The sequence below is a fragment of the Toxorhynchites rutilus genome, chromosome 2 (assembly GCF_029784135.1).
Source record: "Toxorhynchites rutilus septentrionalis strain SRP chromosome 2, ASM2978413v1, whole genome shotgun sequence".
Taxonomy (NCBI): Eukaryota; Metazoa; Arthropoda; class Insecta; order Diptera; family Culicidae; genus Toxorhynchites; species Toxorhynchites rutilus.
The window spans coordinates 26,290,985-26,308,862 of record NC_073745.1 but is presented as its reverse complement, the minus strand read 5'-3'; the positions used below and the strand labels follow the sequence as shown (position 1 = coordinate 26,308,862).

The 17,878-nt window shown below is 43.1% G+C and overlaps 1 protein-coding gene across 2 annotated transcripts in view; it reads right to left on the bottom strand.

Annotated features, from left to right (window-relative positions):
- Positions 1–17,878, bottom strand: part of LOC129764477 (protein EFR3 homolog cmp44E) — a 44,821-nt gene that overhangs the window by 2,819 nt on the left and 24,124 nt on the right. The window contains exons 1-3 of one of the 2 annotated variants that reach the window (XM_055763587.1): positions 16,691–16,879; positions 14,952–16,560; positions 14,513–14,883 (exon numbers count right to left, since the gene is read on the bottom strand). In XM_055763587.1, coding sequence (XP_055619562.1) covers positions 14,513–14,883; positions 14,952–16,560; positions 16,691–16,694 — 1,984 coding nt within the window. In that variant the 5' untranslated portion in view covers positions 16,695–16,879. Of the gene's footprint in view, positions 1–14,512; positions 14,884–14,951; positions 16,561–16,690; positions 16,880–17,878 lie in introns of those variants that run through there. The other variant, XM_055763586.1, reaches the window with a different exon arrangement.

The following is a 17,878-nucleotide window of genomic DNA, read 5'->3' as shown; positions in this document are numbered from 1 at the left end:
CGCAGAAATTTTGAAGGGCGCTTCTCCACTGGCTCAAGAACAACAACCAATCAATACACACAATGTCTTTGCTACGTTGCCAGTTGACGAAATGGAAGCGGATACAACTAACGGGGGCACGCCGTTTATTTCTCAAGGGAATCCCCGGCGCAAAAATGTGACCACTCCCAAAGTTCAAGGACAAGTCCCTCCGGTGATACCCCCTGTTAGCTTGCCCAAAAAATCGAGTGCAGCGGATAAGCAAAATCAGGTCCCTCCTGGCCTCCGTGGTAATAGTTCACCTTCGAACAACCCAGCACTCGAGGGGACATCAAAAACCCCAACTGTCCCTGTTTTTCCGTCCAGTTCAACTTCCCAATCGGGATTTATAAAGTTGTCTGACCTTGTGGATCAAATCTTCACGTGTTTTAATGTTTCCGACTCCATCAGAACCATTGTCACCGCAATGCTTCCAGTACTAAAGACAATTTTGCAGCAATTGATGCAAACATGGCCCCTCCTTGCAATGATTATCTCTCTTGATGTCTAATTTAAATAGAGAGGTCGGAGATATCACTGTTTTACAGTGGAATTGTCGTAGTCTTATTCCTAAATTGGATACATTCAAATTTCTAATTCATAAAGTCAATTCTGATGTTTTTGCTCTGTCCGAAACCTGGCTCTCTTCTCAAAATGATCTCTCTTTCCACGATTTTAATATAATACGCTTGGACCGCGATGACAGATACGGAGGGGTACTATTGGGGATCAATAAGTGTCACTCATTTTTTAGAATTGACCTTCCACCTATTGGAGGGATCGAAGCTGTTGCTTGTCATGCAAACATCAGAGGCAAAGACCTCTGTATAGTCAGCTTGCATTGGCCTCCGAGAGCTGCGGTTAGCCGCAAGCAACTTGTTGACATGTGCTCACTTCTTCCTGAGCCACGATTAATCTTGGGAGACTTCAACTCTCACGGAACTGCCTGGGGGGAACAGTACGACGACAATCGTTCATCGTTGATATATGACCTTTGTAACAGCTTCAATATGACCGTTTTGAACACTGGGGAAACAACACGTGTACCTAAACCTCCTGCTAACCCAAGTGCTCTTGACCTCTCGCTTTGCTCGAATTCACTATCGTTAGATTGCAAGTGGAATGTAATCCAGGACCCCAACGGTAGTGATCACTTGCCAATCAAAATTTCCATCACCATTGGGTCGAATTCTTCTGAATCTATAAACATGGCATATGACCTCACAAGACACATTGACTGGAAAAAATATGCGGACGCGATTACTCTAGCCATCAATTCCAGAGATGGTTTACCTCCATTGGAGGAGTATAACTTCCTTTCTCGTTTGATCTATGACAGCGCGGTTCGCGCTCAAACGAAACCCATCCCAGGTTCCACTATTCGTCGAAGGCCTCCCAATCTATGGTGGGATAGCATATGTTCCAAGCTTTATCAGGATAAATCGAACGCATTCAAAGCTTTTCGGAAACGTGGAACCATTGAAAATTTTCAGTCGTATTTGGACCTTGAAAATCAATTTAAAAACTTGATCAAAGGAAAAAAACGTGCTTATTGGCGAAATTTCGTGGAAGGTTTGTCACGAGAAACGTCAATGAAAAAGTTATGGAAAGTGGCTCGAAACATGAGAAATCGCTCTTCAACGAATGAAAGCGAAGAATATTCACATCGATGGATTTTTAATTTTGCACGGAAGGTTTGTCCCGATTCCGCTCCCGTGCAAAAAATTGTTCGAGTTATACCACAAGATAGGTGCGATCTTGATTCCGGGTTTTCGATGGTAGAATTCTCTCTTGCTCTCCTTTCATGTAACAATTCTGCTCCGGGATCGGATAGAATTAAGTTCAACTTGCTGAAAAACCTCCCTGATGTGGCGAAACATCGCTTGTTGAATTTATTCAATCGGTTTCTGGAACATAATATTGTTCCAGATGATTGGAGACAAGTACGAGTTATAGCTATTCAAAAACCCGGAAAACCCGCGTCCGACTTCAATTCGTACCGCCCAATAGCAATGCTGTCTTGTATACGGAAATTGTTGGAGAAAATGATCTTGTTTCGCCTTGATCGATGGGTTGAAACGAATGGCATACTCTCAGATACACAATATGGGTTCCGCAGGGGCAAGGGGACGAATGATGGTCTTGCGTTGCTTTCTTCAGAAATTCAAATGGCTTACGCCGAAAAAATAACAAATGGCTTCAGTATTCTTGGACATAAAGGGGGCCTTTGATTCTGTTTCAATAGAGGTTTTGTCAGACAAATTACACTCTCGGGGTCTGCCGCCTCTATTGAATAATATGTTATATAACTTGCTTTGTGAGAAACATTTGAACTTTTCTCACGGAGATTCGGCAGTAAGTCGGTTCTCTTACATGGGCCTCCCCCAGGGCTCATGTTTAAGCCCCCTTTTGTACAACTTCTATGTAAGCGACATCGACAATTGCCTTACACAAAATTGCAGCCTAAGACAACTTGCAGATGATGGAGTGGTGTCTGTCGTAGGATCAAACGAATCCGACCTGCAAGGACCCTTACAAGATACTTTGAACAATTTTTCAACCTGGGCCATTGGGCTAGGGATCGAATTCTCCACGGAGAAAACAGAGATGGTGGTTTTTTCTAGGAAGCATAAACCAGCAAAACCAAAGCTTCAACTTTTGGGTAAACCGATCACTCATGCTATGTCATTCAAGTATCTTGGGGTCTGGTTCGACTCCAAATGCACTTGGGGGGCCCATATTAGGAATCTGAGTAAAAAATGCCAACAAAGAATAAACTTTCTCCGTACAATTACCGGCACATGGTGGGGAGCCCATCCAGAAGATCTTATAATGTTGTATAGAACAACTATTCTCTCAGTGATGGGGTACGGCAGTTTCTGTTTTCAATCAGCTGCCAAAACACACTTCATTAAACTCGAGCGAATTCAGTATCTTTGTCTCCGTATTGCTCTGGGATGTATGCCCTCAACGCATACCATGAGTCTCGAGGTTTTGGCAGGCGTACTCCCACTAAAAGATCGCTTCAATTTATTATCTCTTCGGTTCCTCATCCGGTGTAAGGTTATGAACCCATTGGTGATCGGAAATTTTGAACAGCTGATCGAGCTAAATTTTCAATCTGGGTTCATGAGTCCATATCATGAATTCATCTCCATGCAGGTTGATCCTTCTTCGTATATTCCCAACCGTGTTTGTTTTCCTGACTACATCAATTCCTCTGTGCATTTTGATCTGTCCATGAAGCAGGATATCCATGGAACATCAGATTATCTTCGATCGAGGATCGTTCCAATGATCTTCGATGCAAAGTATGGGGATATCAATTGTGGTAATATGTACTTTACTGATGGGTCCTCTATGAATGATTCCACAGGATTTGGAGTGTTCAACGAATTTTTTAGCACCTCCCACAGTCTTCAGAATCCTTGCTCAGTGTATATTGCTGAATTGGCAGCGATACACTGGGCGCTGGACAGCGTCGCCTCACGACCTGTTGAACACTATTACATTGTAATGGATAGTCTTAGCTCTGTCGAAGCTATCCGTTCAGTGAGGCCGGAAAAGCACTCGCCGTACTTCCTTGAGAGAATACGAGAAATTTTGAGTGCTTTATCCAGACGCTGTTATGTCATTACCTTTGTCTGGGTCCCTTCACATTGCTCAATTCTGGGTAATGAGAGGGCTGACTCATTAGCAAAGGTAGGTGCAATTGAAGGCGATATTTATCAGCGTCAAATCGCCTTCAACGAATTTTATTCTTTAGTCCGCAAAAATACCATAGTCAACTGGCAACGCAAATGGAACGAAGATGAATTGAGCCGGTGGCTCCACTCGATTATCCCTAAGGTTAGCCTCAAACCATGGTTCAAAAGTCTGGACTTGAGTCGGGACTTTATTCGCACCTTCTCCCGACTCATGTCTAATCACTGTTCGTTAGATGCGCTACTCTTTCGTATTAATCTTGCCGACAACAATCTTTGTGTTTGTGGCCAAGGTTACCACGACATCGAGCACGTTGTTTGGTCGTGCGAGCTGTATCTTGTCGCCAGATCGAATTTAGAAGACACCCTTCGGGCCCGAGGAAGGCAGCCCATGGTGCCGGTGAGAGACGTGTTGGCTCGGTTAGACCTTGATTACATGTCCCAAATATATGTATTCCTTAAAGCTATCGATCTTCGTGTGTGATTGTCCTTATACCCTTAGTTTTTCCTTTTCCTTTTCCTTTGTGAGAGATCGGATCCCTTCTTAAGAATAAGATGAAATGTAAATACATATTAGATATAAGATAGGTTTAAGAATTGAGTGTGATGAGTGTGATTGAGTGTGTGAGTGTGATCATTGTCAATATATCCTCATATCCCCTCCTTTTCCTGAAGAAAATATGTCACCCTTCTAAACTCGAGTCGACCGCGAGTAATCGGTTTCCTATATTATTAACATTAGAATTAAGGAAAAATGTATATATACTAGTAACAATACAGTAAGGAGTTCGGCTCCTTTAAACCTATGTAACTGAGCCTGTAAAAATAAACGATTTAAATAAAAAAAATAATACCAATGCGATCGTAATGCACATACCAGTTCCGATTACTAACTGTACCGAGCTTGAACAAGTTGCAGTACGCATAAAAGAACAATTTCGGTCTCTCTACATAGTCGCGATATATCTCCCTCCTAATCCAAACAACCAGTTATACTCTGCGTCTTTTGGAGTCGGACATTATCCTATCAATCGGAGATTTTAACCTTCCGTATTTACGATGGAGTTTTGACGATGACATCAATGGATACATTCCTTCAAATGCTACTTCTGACATCGAACTCGACTTCACGAACGTGATGTTTGCTCATGGCTTGAGACAGATGAATGGTTTCACAAACGTAAATGACACACGCCTCGACCTGGTGTTTACCAATTTCCCAGAGTTCCTCGGTATTATTGTACCATCTTCACTGCTATTACCTGTGGATAATCATCACGCTCCGTTTATTTAATTACTTGACGTACGTGTTGTCCCAACTTCAACGGACGAGTCTGAAGAATGCCTCTCAAGTTTGACTTTTCTTCATGCTATTTTAATCTTTTGAATTCTATGCTTGCTGAAATTGAGTGGGAACGAGTTTTGAACAACGATTCAGTAGATCAGATGTTGTCAAATTTAAACGAATTAATTCATGATGTCTTCAGTCGCCATATCCCTCGAAGAAGAAGAGTATCAAGCTCCGTTTACAATAAACCTTGGCGGACTCCTGAGTTACGAAATCTTCGCAACAACCTCCGCAAGGTGCGCAATCGTTATTTCAATTCGAAGAATGAAACTGACAGAGCTAGACTTCGAAATCTTGACTTGGAATACAAGAGTCTCCTTTCTGAAACATACAAAAATTATCTGCTAGGAATTCAGGCAACGGTTCAACAAGATCTTTCAAGTTTTTGGAGTTTCGTCAAGAAAAGAAAAGCATGTAATAATATTCCTGGTTCGGTTAGTTACAATGAGACCGTTTCTACCACAAGTTCAGAGACCGCCAATCTGTTTGCTGCCTTCTTCGAAAGTGTCTTCAGCAAAGCATCACCGGTTCAACGTCACGATCGTTTTGTGGAAATACCGATCCATAACATAAACCTATCATGCATTCAGTTTACTCCAGAGGAAGTGAGGAGAGGTCTCGAGAATCTTGACCCAAAAAAAGGACCAGGTACAGATAACTTACCGCCCGCATTTTTGAAGGACTGTGCCTATTTGCTTGCCAAGCCCATCACTGCTGTTTTTAACCATTCGCTCTCGGACAGAATATTCCCGACCGCATGGAAATCAGCGTACATAGTGCCAATCTACAAGTCAGGTAGCTATACCAGTATTGAAAACTACCGTAGCGTGTCAATACTCTGTACTCTCAGCAAGTTTTCTGAGAAGCTTGTTCACACAGTTCTCTACCGAGTCGCGACTCCCATCATCTCCAGTAGTCAGCACGGATTTGTGAAACACCGTTCAACAACATCGAACTTAATGTGCTATGTATCAGCGTTGTCACTTGAATTGGAATCGAAGCAGCAGGTTTATTCAATTTATATAAATTTCGCGAAGGCTTTCGACACAGTACCGCATAAGCTCATCGTTGATAAAATGGATCACACTGGATTTCCATCGTGGATAACGGAATGGCTCTATTCGTACCTGTCAAATCGTAACGCATACGTTATGGTCAATTCTGTGCGTTCCAGAACTTTCGACATTCCTTCTGCCGTAAACCCAGGACATAATTCGTTTGCTTGTCTGGTGTGGCGAATGCGAGTTAACTGCAAAAAATGCAAAGTGATATCCTTCTCCCGTTGCAGTAAAGTTTCAGTCCATCAGTACAACATGGATTCAGTTGCCTTAGAGCGTATCAATTCAATTTGCGATCTCGGTGTTACTATTGATTCGAAGCTAAGATTTCACGAACATATCAACATTATAACAGCTAAGGCGTATACAGTGCTTGGTTTCATCCTGCGTCATACATCTGAATTTACTGATGTTTATTGCCTCAAGCAGCTATTCGCTTGTGCGAAGTGTTTTGGAATATGCTTCCCCGGTTTAGTGTCCTTTCCAAGTTACACAGAGTCTTGCGATTGAGCGAATTCAAAGAAAATTCGTGCGTATCGCTTTGCGCTCTCTCCCATGGAACGATCCGGTCAATCTACCCTGTTATGCTGATCGTTATAAGTTGATCGATTTGGAAGCGCTAAGTCACAAAGGCTGTTTGTTTTTGATGTTTTAATGGGTCATGGTGACTGTCCTAAGCTCTTGAAACAGATTCCATTGAATATTCCGCCTCGTCGTTTTCGAAACATTCCTTACCACAGAACAAACTTCGGTTACAACAGTTTGCGTTCCTTCAATGTTGTTTGTAATGAATTTGATTTTCTGTTGACAAGAAACGTGTTCAGTGCTAGGATTAGAGAATTAATGTAGTTAGTTTCAAGTCAGTCTATGCGACGTAGTCGAAGATGATGTACTAAATAAAATAAATAAATATTTACATTTGGTTGTGATCAAGGTGTGTATATATATATAAGGGTAACAATGGATGTATGGAAAAAAAAATAATTATCGAATTTCAAAAACCGACTATGCACAATTTGTTTATTGGCTCCAAAAAAATTACCTGTGCAAAGTTTCAGCTGAATCGGACATGATTTAGAGGTGCATCAAAGCGCTCAAAGTTTTGATTTTTTGACCACTCAGGCTAAGTCCCACAAAGTCGATTTTGAGGCCAAAAAATTTTTTTTCGAGATAACACCAGATCTCGTCGTTTTATGCATTTTTAAGACATTTGGCATCGAAAACAAAATTTCGATTTTACAAATTTCCTTTCTCCCCCCTTGGAAGATTTTCAAGGATCTATGGAGACACGAACCGGCAGGATAAGGAAAGGCGAACGAGTTAGTCTAATGAATATAAACTTTACATTATTACCGTATACGTATTTTCTATTGGTTGCTTACACGTTAACTAACTGGTATAACATGTATGATGTATGCGGTGTGTAGGGTTTGTATGACAATTTGTGTATCTCCTTGATAATGACAAGGTGTGTGTAGCCACAGTTGCCCCTCCAGTTACATCAGAAACCGGACACGGTGGCCAGATGGTGTAACTTTCGTCGATTTGTCTTCGTTTGGGTGGCTGCTGAATTCTCTGCTGCAGATGTAAGACGGCTTAAGACGGTCAATGGAGATGGTTTGGTTTCTACCTGCAACAAGCACTTCGAAACTCTTATCGCCGCACTTGATATCTTCATAAGGCCCGTCGTATGGGCGTTGCAAGGAACGTTTCACTGTGTCGGCACGAACGAAAACCTGACTGCATTTCTTTAATTCGCTGTGCACAAATACACTAGGCTTTGCATGATGGGTTGTCGTTGGAGGTCGAAGTTCAGCAAAGGCTCCATGAAGCTGTTTAGTAAACTCGGATCGATCGATGTCAACCGCTGGGGGATCAAAACACTCTCCTGGTACTATTAAAATTTGGCCATATACTAATTCGGCTACGGAACAGCCGTATCTTCACGGTAAGCTGTACGTGGTCCAAGAAGTACGATGGGTAACTGTTCACTCCAATTATGCTTCCCTTTGCACATCAGTGCTGCTTTCAATGTTCGATGCATACGTTCAACAATCCCATTCGCCTGTGGGTGGTATGCTGTAGTGCGAATATGATTTGAACCTAAAATATATGTCAACTCTCTAAACAATTCGGACTCAAATTGACGTCCTTGATCTGAGGTTATGGTTTCCGGGGTTCCGAATCGGGCGATCCACTCGGATGTCAGCATTCTAGCAACTAAGGGTGCCGTCATGTCTGGTCTTTGGCAATCGCTGTCAAATCAATAGACGTTACGGCTTCTATCCGCGACATTGTGTCTGCTACAGTGTTTTCCAGACCGCTAATATGTCGTATATCAGTTGTAAATTGGGAAATGAAACGCAGATGACGTTCTTCATGGGGCAATCTGCTTGATGGATTTGTTTCCATTGCATGAGTAAGCGGTTTATGATCGGTGTAAATGACGAATTTGCGACCCTCTAGAAAATATCGAAAATGCTTCACTGTCATCTTCATTGCAGTCAGCTCACGTCTTCTTCTTCTTATATGGCACTAACGTTCCTAGAGGAACTCCGCCGTCTCAACGTAGTATTACTTGCGTCATTTTCATTAGTACTCAGTTGAGATTTCTATGCCAAATAACACGCCTTGAATGTATTCTGAGTGGCAAGCTCTAGAATACGCGTAACCACAGTGCAAGTCAGAGGAAATTTCTTTGAAGAAAAATTTCCCCGACCAGAACGGGAATCGAACCCGAACCCCCGGCATGTTAGGTTTGACGCTAACCACTCGGCCACGGGAGCACCACGAAGTCAGCTCACGTCCAAATGCTGAATAATTTCGTTGTGAATTAGCGAATTTTTCGGAGAAGAAGCCAAGAGGTTGCCACGTTGTACCTGATAATTGCTGTACCGCCCCTGCAGATGTATTAAAGGCATCGATCATTAGAGCTAATGACTTGCTCGAATCTGGATAATAAAGCAGTGTAGCTTCTGCTAAGGATCTTCTGCAACACGCGAAGGCAGTCTTGGAAGAGTCAGTCCACTGGACAAGTCTAGTGTCGTTTTTTTTGTTATGTGGTATCAGCATACGAAGTTCTACCTGCATGTCGACTGCCCTTGGAATGAAACGCTTGTAGACGTTGATCAGAGCCAAAAATCTACGCAATTCTCTGATCGTAGTAGATACTTTGTAATCAGCTATAGCCTGAACGCGGGACGGTCGATTATATAACCAAGAAACTCTACCTGCGACCGATCGAATCTGTTTTTCGATAGGTTTCTCACCAGACCGTTCTGCTGAATTCTGCGAAACACTTCCTCGACGTGCTGTTTGTGTTCCTCGGGTGATGATGATGCGATGCACATGTCGTTAATAAAAACAACGACGTAATCGAAATCACCGGAATTTTTTTTCTTGAAACGCTGGAACGTCTGACTTGCGTTGCAGAGCCCGAACTGCATTCTAGTGAACTCATAGAGTCCAGAAGAAGTAATCACGGCTGTTTTCGGGACATCGGTTTCTTCTATTGGAATTTGGTGGTATGCAAGTTCCATGTCTAGAGTAGTAAAAATTCGCTTACCTTGTAGTGAATTTAACAGGTCGTGAGGCCGCTCTAAGTTTGTTGGGAGCTATTCTCCTAGCTATGGATGCAACCGGTGGACCTTTTGTCTAGATGTGATGCGTTACATCATGCTGCACTTCGGTACGGAAAGTAGCTGGAAGTGTGATTTGACGATATTTAGCAAGCAACGCTTGGAACGGGTGATGCGATTTGATTGTAGTGATAGCATGAGCAGTCATCACACTACCAGAGGAAAGAAGATTCGTCTTTGCGTCGACGAGGGTTCTGTTCTTCAAATCCACCATTAGTCCAAAGTGCGCCAGCATGTCTGCATCAATAATGGGTTGTCTAACGTCAGCTACCAAAAAGTTCCATGTGAACCGTCGCCGAAGTCCGAAATCAGTTTGTACGAACCGACTAGAGCAAGTTCTGATAGAAGATCCGTTAGCAGCGTAAAGCGTGAAGGGCGTCGGCCCAGATATCGTGTCTTTTCTTGTCGCTGGTACGTCTGGTGATACGTCTGAACCAGTGTCGATCAGAAATCTAAGTCCGCTAATAATAAACGCCGGCTGGAAAACGCCGATTCGGGTGAGCTATGATCTAGTTTTTTGGTGCATTAAAATGGCAAGGCTGCTTGTACTGCTGCGCTTTGTGTTCGTATTTCTGATGGTACCAACAAAACTCCTCTCTGGCGCGAACTAGTGATGATGACCTACTACGTTGACCTACGCGTTGCTTGTTTGTATCGGTTGTGAGTCGAAGGAATTCAGCACTTAATATTCCCAGTTGTTCTTTCATGTGATTGAATTGATCATCGGGGCATCGGGATGCGGATGGTGTGGACACGGCAGCGGTTTGCGGAGATTCCGCCATTTTATTTGCCATTTCCGCGAGCTTTGGAAAAGTTCCATCACTAATGGTTAGTATAGGACGAATTTGCGGTGGCATACGATGAATGAAGAGTATCTTTAGCAAATTATCGTTAACGTTGACACCAGCGGCTAGCTCTTGCATTTTTACCAACAGATGAGTTGGCCGCATGTCACCCAGGTCCGAAGCATTGAGAAAACTTCCAGACGTACCTCTGGAGAAAGTGCAAATCTTGCGATCAATCGCTCCTTGATTGCTTTGTATTTTTCTTCATGTGGAGGATTTGAGACCAAATCTGCAATGTGGCAAATTACAGATTGATCTACTTCTGCCACTATGTTAAACTGAACAGACGTCCCGCATTTCAACAAAATGTCCCGCGTAAAATTCCGTCCCGTGAAACGTCATTTGGCAAAAGAAACGAAAATGTCCCGCGATATCAATATATTTCAATATCACAATTTGATCATGTTGATTTTCTTAAATGGATGAACCTCAAAAAAACATTTATTCGGCAGGCTGTTAAAGAGCGCTTCTAATGCATCCAAAGATCAATACGTTGAGCTGGTTTCATCGCACCGACATTGGGCTTTTTGTTTGGAGAGTGTCAACTGGAAGCGACAGCAACAAAATTGGAAAATGATTTTTATAAAAGTCCCCTATTGATCCGCAGGGACCAACGTGAGTCAGACGAAAAGTTCATCTTTGGTCCCCTAGCTCGGTCAGGGCTTAACGTTTTAAATAAGCCGGAAGAACTAGTTTATACTCGACAGGAAGGAGCAGAGTTGTTTGATGAAGTATCGTGAATGAAACGCTGGGCGGACTTACGAAAGTTGGCCGGAACCTGAACCATGGCGTGTCGGCGTGTTATTTTACCTTTACGTGGCTTTGGTGGTCGTCTGTCTCTCTATTTTGGCCATTTACTCAAAAGTTTTCTATCGGGCCCAGCTGGTGAATGTTGGGAAGGTTGGTAGTCTTCGCGACAATGTTTATCTCCAGCCGATCCATTCTCCAGTGATCTTTTGGCATAATGGGCTGATCCCAGGTTCGGCATAAAGACCACATCACCTTCCCAGTTCCGGCAAGCACTTCGTACTATATATCTCCCCGTTCACCAAATGACTCGAAAGAAGAGCGGCTTCGACATTCCCTTCACGTCTGTCAGAGAAGGACCTTCTTCGAGAACTTGATGTGAATGATGTATTCGACGTCATCGCTTACCTGGGGAACGTAAAGTACCCGGTCCCCTGCCATTCGTTGAATTCTAGCATCAAGTACATTATGAGTACGAAAAAGGTTTTTCACTTCTTTCGCCGGAAAGAAGTTTTTCACCAGCACCTCAAGCTACTCCTTCTAGGTAATTGCCTGCTGCTCAGATACGGCCGGTACCGTCTGACGCTTCCGCATAAAAATGTCCATTTTGGTCAGATTCTTCTCCACCGTTTGGCCGGTTGCTTTGATCCCCCGGCTTAAGGAGCGACGAAGAGATGATATTGTAAATACCAGATCGCCCGTATCTGGAGGACACAAAGTGCCTCATGTCCAACTCTTTCGCTGTGGGGTCGAGCTTGCAGTATGGAAAAATCATCAAGTTGCTTGACAGTGCTGCTGCTGCGAGCCAACAGCCTTGAATCATTTTTGTTGTAGACTTAATAAACGTAAGATTTAAAGAAAATTTGTTCCTATAAATTATCTTTCATCGCCATCCGAAATTAGTCCATTTTTTGAATGCATACGTTAACACTAAAATCGATGAAAAATGAATTGGAATTTTCGAGCATTCCTTTCGGTAATTTGAAGAAAATTGTAGAATTTGAATCGTGATTGCCAGGCGTAAAAGCTCTGATTGAGCGAGTGATTTTTTGGAAGATTTTCAAGGATCTATGGAGACACGAACCGGCAGGATAAGGAAAGGCGAACGAGTTAGTCTAATGAATATAAACTTTACATTATTACCGTATACGTATTTTCTATTGAATCGTGATTGCCAGGCGTAAAAGCTCTGATTGAGCGAGTGATTTTCGGGCGTAACAAAATCCAAACCACCGAAAAATCACAACTGAGTGCCGATACTCAGAAATAAATAATACTGATCAGTTTAGACTCGCTAAACTATGGTTTATGTTCACATAACGTATATACGTAACGTTTTGTTTTTGTGTCCCGCGTTAGACCTCTGACCATCTGGTCACTTTACACTATGTGAAAGAATTTGGTGTCGTCTTTCGTGACGTTGGCGAGAATGAATTGGGCCCCCGCTTGAGCAAACCACATTTCCGGGTCGCTCTTTCAAAACTCCGGTAGTTTGTCCGACACAGCCGCGGTAACACTCACTCCGGCGGCGTCTTCGTTAGACATTGTGAGGTTAAGTGTACGAAAATGAAACGGAAACGGTGTTTTTTTTTGCCAAGAACACCTCGCGTCGGGGTCACCAATGTGGAGACACGAACCGGCAGGATAAGGAAAGGCGAACGAGTTAGTCTAATAAATATTTTCTGTACTTTATCAGCGTTTACGTTTTTTCTCTTGGTTGCTTACTCGTTAACTAACTGTAATTCCAGATTATCATCGATCGGAGTTCATTCTAACGATTTTCGAAACAAAGTATGGGCGTATCAATTGTGACAATATGTACTTTACTGATGGGTCCTCTATGAATGAGTCCACAGGATTTGGAGTGTTCAAAGAAATTTTCAGCACCTCCCACAGTCTTCAGTATCCTTGCTCAGTGTATATTGCTGAATTGGCAGCGATTCACTGGGTGATGGACAGCGTCGCCTCACGACCTGTTGAACACTATTACATTGTAACGGATAGTCTTAGCTCTGTGGAAGCTATCCGTTCAGTGAGGCCGGAAGGCCGGACTCCCTTGAGAGAATACGAGAAATTTTGAGTGCTTGATCCAGACGCTGTTATGTCATTACCTTTGTTGGGCCGTTGGTTTCACTCGATTATCGCTAAGGTTAGCCTTGAACCATGGTTCAAAAGTCTGGACTTGAGTCGGGACTTTATTCGCACCTTCTCTCGGCTCATGTCCAATCACTGTTCGTTAGATGCGCTACTCTTTTGTATTAATCTTGCCGACAGCAATATCTGTGTTTGTGGCCAAGGTTACCGCGACATCGAACACGTTGTTTGGTCGTGCGAGGGGTATGTTGTTGCCAGATCGAATTTAGAAAACTCTCTTCGGGCCAGAGGAAGCCAGCCCGTGTACCGGTGAGAGATGTGTTGGCTCGGCTAGATCTTGATTACATGTCCCAAATATATGTTTTCCTTAAAACTATCGATCTTTGAGTGTGATTGTTCTTACACCCTTTTCCCTCCTTTTCGTTCTTTTGCGAGTCATCGGTTCACTTCCATTAGAATAAAATGAATTGTAATACATATTAGATGCAAGGATAGTTTTTAAGAATTGAGTGTGAAGTGTGAGTATGAATGAGAATGTGAGTATGAGTGTGAAAATTGTTACAATCTCCTTACATCCCATCCTTTTCCTAACGAAAATGTGTCACCCTTCCAAACTCGAGTCGACCGCGAGTAATCGGTTTCCTATCTTATTAACCATAGAATTAAGGGAACATGTTAATATATTCTAGTTAAAATATAGTTCAGAGTTTGGCTCCTTCAAACTTATGTAACTGAGCCTGTAAAAATAAACGATTTAATAAAAAAAAGTGAACTAGAGCTTTGGCTCGGAGTATTCAAAATAATGTGACATCCAGCGGAAATACAAACCTTTGAAAACGAAAGCTATTTATACCCACATAACCGCGAGTAATCGGTTACATATTACTAACATAGATAATAAGAAAAATTGTCAAAGTATTGAACTCCCGGCCCCGTTAGGCTAACGCCATATGAGCCTTGATAAAAATATATATTTTGGAAAAAAAAAATATACCCACATGAAATTGAAACCAACTTCCAAGATAAAGGAAAAATAATGATTCTAAACGCCAATACTCACAAGTATCAACCCACGAGTGTCGATGGGCGGACATGTCCGACTGGTGCAGCGAATATGGCGTACCGGTCTGTACCCGGGTATGCTCCAAAGCGGCCTGCTGCAGACACTCCGAAATCGCCAGCTTATCGATCATCAAATGGGGCAGATTGGTGTTCAGTGTGCTCGGAGCGGACCGATCATTGTCGAGCAGCGGTGGCAGCAAATAGGTAGCTTCCTCCTTCCGAGCTTGGATCAACTTCTCGGCGTATTCGACAATCGTACCGATTGCGGTACAGCGCCCGATCAAGATGAGCAGCGCGATCGCGATGCTGTGGAGATTGCAGCGATGCTTGGGAGACAGCTCGGCTTCGGTTAGCGCAACCTGTTGGACACTGTGAAGGAGAAAGCATACATCAAGATTTATTGGCACCCTAGCAGAATCATTTTTCCGCAAACCTACCCAAGAACAAACAACAGAAACTCCTGCACCGTCTCGCCGCAAGCCATCTCCACGACCATCAGTCCGGCGGTGTTGTAGGAAGACTTCAACACATCCAAATTATTCTCCTGTGACATTCCATCGATAATCGCTTGCAGAATATTGGAGCCGTATTTGTGCGTGAACAAAATATCCGAGCGGGAAGCTTGCTCCACAGTTAGCGTCGGATAGTTCCCAACACTGATCGCGTTCAACAGGTGCTGATTCTGGTGGCGATCGAGCAATTGCTGGAAAATTTGCATCACGATGACGCGGATCGCAACCGAGGAAGCGCGTGCCATTTTCAGCAACGGCTGGAGGAATGAAACGGGGAAAGCTTTCTCGAAGGACACCGTCCGGTATTGGGTGCCGACTTTGAGAAGCGATTTCAGCAGGATGTTTTGAAGCAGCTGGTCTCCCTTGCTCTTCTTCGATGGATCAGGAACGGTGTTCATGATGAAGAGCATGATTTCGATCTTCTGATAGTCCGGATGATGGTTGGCGAATTCTCCAAGTGCATTGATGAGCGCTTCCTGGTATTGCGTCTCCTCCGGGGTGGATTCGTGCTGAGTGCTAACAGATGTCTTCAAGTGAGTTAGAAGATTATTAATGATATCCAGGGCAGAGGGGCCAACGCTTTCGCCAGCGGCAATTGCGATAATTTTAGACAGAACAACCGCCAGCGAAGTACGCGTCTTTGGCGAGGAAGTGAGATTCTGGTCCAGATGGGACATCAAAGTCTCGACCACGGTGTATGAATACTGGGGCTGAATCGAAATCATCACAATGCGGAAGGTGTCAATCGCAAACAGATTCGGAACCCACAACTTATGCAAATCGAGATGGGTTAACAGAGGCTTCAAAACTGCTCTGATATGCCCGAAGGAAGCTCGCGACACCAGCTCTCTTAAGACGGCCTCTGCGAGCACCGGAGGCGTTGACGGAGCCGCTTCATGATCAACTGGTTTACTTCCACCGGTTGACTGCATATTGAACAAGAGCGATGGAACAATTTTCTCCATATGTTGCTTCTCCCAAATATTCTCCACCAAATCATCCGACACCGTCTTCCGGATCACCCCCTGCAACCCTTTGATACCCGCCATTCGCATGCTGTCCCTCAGCTCGAGATCATCATTATTGCCGTAACACATTGAGCTAAATTTCGAAATAAAGAAATCATACCGCCGATGGTACGACGGCGTGTCCTCTTCAATGTTCGCAAACCGCACAAACGAATTCGTTGCCATTATCTGCAGCGTCGGGTTGGTGTCCTCCAGCAGCTTCTGCACCATTCGCAGAAAGCTTTCCACAAACAGGTTCAAAATCTGGGCGTGACAAGCCATCAGCAGTAAATCCATCGCTTCCATGGCGATCTCCACAAATTTGTACCGCTTCCGGTAGATATCCTTCGACGCTCGCTGGTACAGGTACTCCCCAATGCGGTCCAACTTCTCCGGCGATCGCAGCGAGTAGAAGGTGAGCTTCTCCATGTTCGATTTGACCAGTCCATCTTCGGGATTGACGGGGAATATGTTGTCCACCAGTCGCTTGTAGCGGGGTCTCAGTGCGGAGCAACAGCCGCAGCAACCTGGAAGGGGAGATATAGATGAAGATTCATTAGCAGACCAAAAAATAAAACGATGAGTCACTTCGCGTAAGAAATATTAATATGGATTGGGATGGCTGGTGGCGATAGCGATATTGAAAGCAATATTTACTCATATCGATGCGCCGCGTTCACAGATTGTGCACAACGGTGGAACGATAACCTCGAAGACAATCACTGAAATACACTTAGAACAAGTATTCACTATTCGATTGACAACTTTAAGACATTTTCACGAATCAAATTTACAGATAGGTGAAAAAGAGAAGTTTTTTTTATGCAACACTAAAAGTTGTTGACAGTTTGAGTTCAGAGCAAACAGCTGATATATCAACAACAGGGGTGTGTAAAAGAGTTAATGATCGTCGCTGGTGGACATAGGGTTGTATTCACTACACTGAGTTATGAGTTACATCTTCTTCTTCTTCTTCAATGGCACTAACGTTCCTAGAGGAACTTCGCCGTCTCAACGTAATATTACTTGCGTCATTTTTATTAGTACTTAGTTGAGATTTCTATGCCAAATAACACGCCTTGAATGCATTCTGAGTGGCAAGCTCTAGAATACGCGTGATCACAGTGCAAGTCGGAGGAAATTTCTTTGAAGAAAAATTCCCCCGATCAGAACGGGAATCGAACCCGAACACCCGGCATGTTAGTTATGACGCTAACCACTCGGCCAAGGGAGCACAAAGTTACATACAGTGACTCAAATCTGCAATCGTACTCCACCATGCAGATCTTTTTTCCCTTCTTTTGAAAGTCGAAAACAAGCTTTCGGAACATTCTATTTAAATAAAATTATAGTGTCATATCAGAGTTAAAAGGTTTGCTATCTGTTTTCAGAATAATGGTTTTTATTTCTCTAAAAATGGCGAATGTATGTGCTAATGTATGAAAATTGACTCAAACTCATAATCATACGCTGGTTAAAATCTCTACTAGATTTCGAAGGCGTTGGCCAATTTCCTAATTCCATCATTATTATTGTATGCCTTGTTCATTGCAACTATCTTTAGCTGTCTTTAGCCTTATCTACGAGTTTTTTTTGTGTATTCGGAAGGCATATTTATCATTTTTTTCATAAGGTCGTTTTCAAAATCGTTATTTTTAGAAATTAACTGGTTTCTAAATTTCCTACGCAGATATTTTCCTTAGTTTTTTACTGGAATTGATGTCGGAAGATTGTGGAGGAATATCAATAACTTTTGAGTAATTGTAATGTACCCATGTGTGAACTTCATATGTCTTGAACTTTGGGTCATTGTCTTGGAAAAACTTGAATCCTCAATGCTATCCT